We start from the raw sequence: 4,574 nt of genomic DNA, 5'->3' as shown, positions 1-4,574 counted from the left end.
TGCTCGGACGGAATACAGGTGGCCAGAACAAGATTGGAAAAAAAATTCTTAAGGTTCAGTGTGAGAACTGCATCCGTAAAAATTATAGAAGTAATCTATGAAGGATAAAAAATATCAGTTAGATTATCAATTGAAAAAGACAGACATCTTACGTGCACTTGCTCATTTATCAATCCAGTATAGCAAGAATTTTCTTTCTTGAAAGTATATCAATAATAACAGATCACGCAAAGCTGCTTGCTTTCTGCAATATAAAAACCAAAGCCATCTTCAGCCAGAGATCACCATCAAAATATTATTCCCAGTTTAAGTTGATCGTTAGGCAACACAGCAGCGTTTATACAATTCATATTATTTTACAAACAAGCAATACATGGCTCTCAGAAATAATGCCTCATTCTTCCAATATGGTTTTGCCGATAACCCGAGGTTTCCATACTCTGGGGCGAAGAATGCCTCATCATCGGACCATTACCATTCTGATGAGGAAATTGTCTCCACGTGAATGGGACCGGAGCAAACTGATCTCTCTCCCACGAATAAAAATGGTCACTGGTGTCATCGGCTTCTTGATGACGGCTTCTGCTGGATGAAGCTGCTGCTGGTGGTGGTGGGATGAGGTAGTAGGTTGCTTGATCATGGAGAGAGAGAGGTGTGGGTCCTGGTGGAGGTAAGGGGTTCGGGGCTCCTTGTTGCTGCTGAGAGCCTGAGAAGACAGTAGGGTGTAGGCCTCGGGGATTTTGATGATGGTAGCGATCACGGACATGGCCATGGCCGTCAGGTCGAGGGCTGGGGAGGTATGGTGGAACCAGTGAAGAAACGAATGAGCCCACAATTCTTGAGCCAGACCTGGGAGGCAAATAGATTCAGAGAAAAATAAATCAGTTCTTGTTTCTGCACAAGGAGTATGGGAATATAACTTAAGTATTTGTTTATTCGCTTAAGAAAGAAAAATCAGTTCCACACCTGGTTACGTGCAGATATTTTTTAAATAACAATTTATCTGGCTTTTTAGAAGAATAGTAATTTATGCTTAGAAAAAAAAGAGTAATTGAAAAATGGAATGTGAAATATCTACAGAGAAATTACAAGTGACATCAAATTTTCCATACATCAGAAACGATTCCTCGTTTCAGTAAATTTGATAAATCATAATTCTTAACCAAATAACTCCAATTCAAAGCAACATCAAAGCTCAGTTAGACAGAATCCTAAGCATTCCATTCCCATATTTCATTCTTCTATTTAACCTATTTGGCTATTATTATTTTAACAAAATAGAACTAAGGTAGGCCAAATTATTGAAAGAAAGAGTTCAGCACATTTCCCCCAAGAGGGTTTTCGGTTAAAACTACTTTGTGTATATAACTGGAATTATTTGACACCCACTAAACATTTTAGATCGCAATCCAAAGGATTCCAACCTAATAAAATAAAAATCAAAAGGAGTATTATCAAGAATGAGATTTAAGGGTTTTCTTTTTTACCATCCAAACAAGAACACTACAATCCTCTCGTTGTATATGTACATGCCCACAAACTATAATTACCACTTTGCAAATGATAAAGCCAGCAAGGTAGATGTTTTAGCAGGCAGTAATTCAAGAGGACATAAATAAATGATGTCAACTTCAGCAGCTTTTACACGGAACTAAATCAAGAGACATAAATAAATGATGTTAACTTCAGTAGCCCTTTCACGGAACTAAATCAAAAGCGGGACATAAATATAAGGGTTAAATGCATATGGACCCCATGCCATATAAGGGGATCGACAAAATTATCTCTTAGACTTTTTATTACCATTTTGACCCTGTGATGATTGAACAGAATTATCTCTACCTCATTTCAACACCAATAAGAGAATAGTGGTGCCCATGCAACAAAGTGGCATCATGTGACACCCACGTGACATAAAGATAACAAAGAGGTAAATTCCGTCTAAGGCATCAGGGTGTCCAAAGTGGTAACAAAAAAGTTTAGGGACAATAAACGGCTAACCCCTAGCCTAAGTAGAGCAGGGTGTATATGCAATTAACTCTAATTATAACGAGGTAATTTTCTGTAACTATTCTTTTACTGGACAAAGGCATTTCTTGCATTCAGGTGAGCCTGAAAGAAAATTGGATTTCTGTAAATAAGGTAACTTCAGCAAATTTGTACTGTGGGATGAGTAGAAATGGGTAACAGAAATTTATTTGCTCCCTCATTTACTTCAGCAAATTTGTACTGTGGGATGAGTAGAAATGGGTAGCAGAAATTTATATGCTCCCTCATTACATTGTTTTGCCTATCAAAGTTTGAATGCTTATCCACTAGCACAAATTTTGATCTTTTGCTCCCTCATTACATTGTTTTGCCTATCAAAGTTTGAATGCTTATCCACTAGCACAAATTTTGATCTTTTAAGCAGAAGATTAGGAAAGAGAAGAATCAAAGTTTGAATGCTTATCCACTAGCACAAATTTTGATCTTTTAAGCAGAAGATTAGGAAAGAGAAGAAGCCAACAAATACAAATCTTCAGTTCATGTAACAGAAAAGGCTATATCCAAAGAAGTATAAAGGAAACTTTGATAGGTCTTAATGGCACCAAAAGTGAAATATAATCAAACACACAAATATGTTCCAGAACAATAAAGTTCAGAAATAATGGGCAAACATCCAAATAAATTTGCTAGCTTACGCAACTATTGAGCCTTCTCTCAGTTATTCAGCTTTCAGCTTGGCAACACAAACGTTAAAATTTTTATCAGCATAACAGATTTGGAAGAATAAAGGAATACTGAGCTTACTCAAATGATGATGGCATCTGTGCTAATCTACTGAAGGGACACCAATGAACACCAAGAGTCTGAAAAATGCGGAACAATGTCAAGGAAATCAATATACTTGTGCTTGATATATCTATTTTATATATCAGAAATGACATCAGAGAACCGAATATCTAGATGCCAGATCCAAATCTTATCATTGGCATTCTAAAGTAGTTTTATGAGAGAGGAAGTTTCAAATTGCTTGACATAAAATAATCCGTGCAGGACGCATTAGCTTAAGCATTTGATTGAAATTATTATGGGTAGCAACAGAGTGGACACTTGTTACTTACAAGACTTTCATAAATGAAACATGGAGGAGGAAAAAAACACTCCAGGAAAATATGTTTCATATAGCAGAGGAAAATAACTGAATTAATGAAGAATAAACCACCAATAGGACAGCCATAAAGGCTCAAAAGGAAATTTTTGTACAAGAAATTGTCAGGCGTCACTAACGTAATGTTTTGCTCCTAAAAGCTAGCACAAGCATAAAGTATATTGCGAATCGACCACATAGCAGCGGAAGACATCATAACGCAAAACTAATAGAAATATTCTGTCCATCAAGTTCACTAAACACAGTGTCCATTCAAAAAACATATTCAAAGAAAATAAGAGTCTATGATTCATAACAATCACTTAAATATCCAGTGAAGATTATACTAAGGAAACAAGAAAGAAAATCATGGAAAATTGTATATATTGCTAGAATCAACTTGCACGGCTAACCGTCACAGATATCCCAAGAAGCAGGGTTCCCGATATGCACCCTAGGCCTAGACAATACTTCCTATCTATACTGGGTCATCCATTCTATATTAATGATATTTGTCGTCTAATAAGGCCACTAATTTATGTTAATACCTATCTGATACCTACAATGCACATTTATCTCATTAATTATGCATCTATTGGTTCATGAAAGCCTTCTTTTTATCTTATCCGATTTCTTAGTCCCGTTGCTCTCTTCCCCCTTCATATAGTTTATTTTTTATCTGATATAACTATCTAACATATTTAAGCAAATTATGTCAAACTGCATCATAAGATCCCTGTGACACCATATTTATTTTCTGTTATTGCTCTAAAAACCGAAATCACATTAATACATATTACATGCACTAATTTGTCTATTTGCCTTGCATGCAAAGGGTTTCAAAGATGAATGGCATCCCCTATCATAGATGCCATTACGCTCATCTAAATATAGTTGCCCGTCCTAGAAGGGTTCTGTTTGCTTATTACATAACAACTGTATGATGGACAGATGTCCAGGTTCCCCATCTCACTAAGGGCTTGTTTGGATTGAGGGGAATGGGGGTGAAGGGAAGTTAGGGGAACCATTCACCTCCATTCACCTTGTTTGGGAACACTTAGGAGGTGAAGTTAATTCACCTCCATTCACCTTGGTTCACCCCCTAATAGTATAAAAATTGTTACCCCCCAAATTGGGGTGTAACCAAGGGGAAGGGAATTCCCTTCCCTTCCCTTCACTCAGTTTCCCTTCCCTTCACTCAGTTTCCCTTAACTTCCCTTCACCCCCTACGAATCCAAACAGGCCCTAAGGTTTCGGAAGTGAAGTATTTCTAGAATGAATAATCTTGATAATTGAAGTATTTCACTAAAGTTTTGACTTTCACTAAGGTTTGAAAGTGTTCAATATACATGAATATGAATTCAAATAGTTATACGAGTTAATTACTTCATCTTCATGAATCCCATTACAGCAATATAACAAAGAGTTCCAAAAAACCATT

At 36.6% G+C, this 4,574-nt stretch overlaps 1 protein-coding gene across 1 annotated transcript in view; it reads right to left on the bottom strand.

Moving 5' to 3' along the window:
- LOC109851547 overlaps window positions 208–4,574 on the bottom strand; it is a 9,973-nt gene continuing 5,606 nt past the window's right edge. Inside the window, exons 3-4 of the mRNA XM_020421738.1 lie at window positions 2,794–2,852; window positions 208–849 (exon numbers count right to left, since the gene is read on the bottom strand). Coding sequence (XP_020277327.1) covers window positions 381–849; window positions 2,794–2,852 — 528 coding nt within the window. The 3' untranslated portion in view covers window positions 208–380. The remainder of the gene's footprint in view (window positions 850–2,793; window positions 2,853–4,574) is intronic.

This window comes from Asparagus officinalis, chromosome 8 (genome assembly GCF_001876935.1).
Source record: "Asparagus officinalis chromosome 8, Aspof.V1, whole genome shotgun sequence".
Taxonomy (NCBI): Eukaryota; Viridiplantae; Streptophyta; class Magnoliopsida; order Asparagales; family Asparagaceae; genus Asparagus; species Asparagus officinalis.
This window is presented reverse-complemented; position numbering and strand designations above follow the sequence as displayed.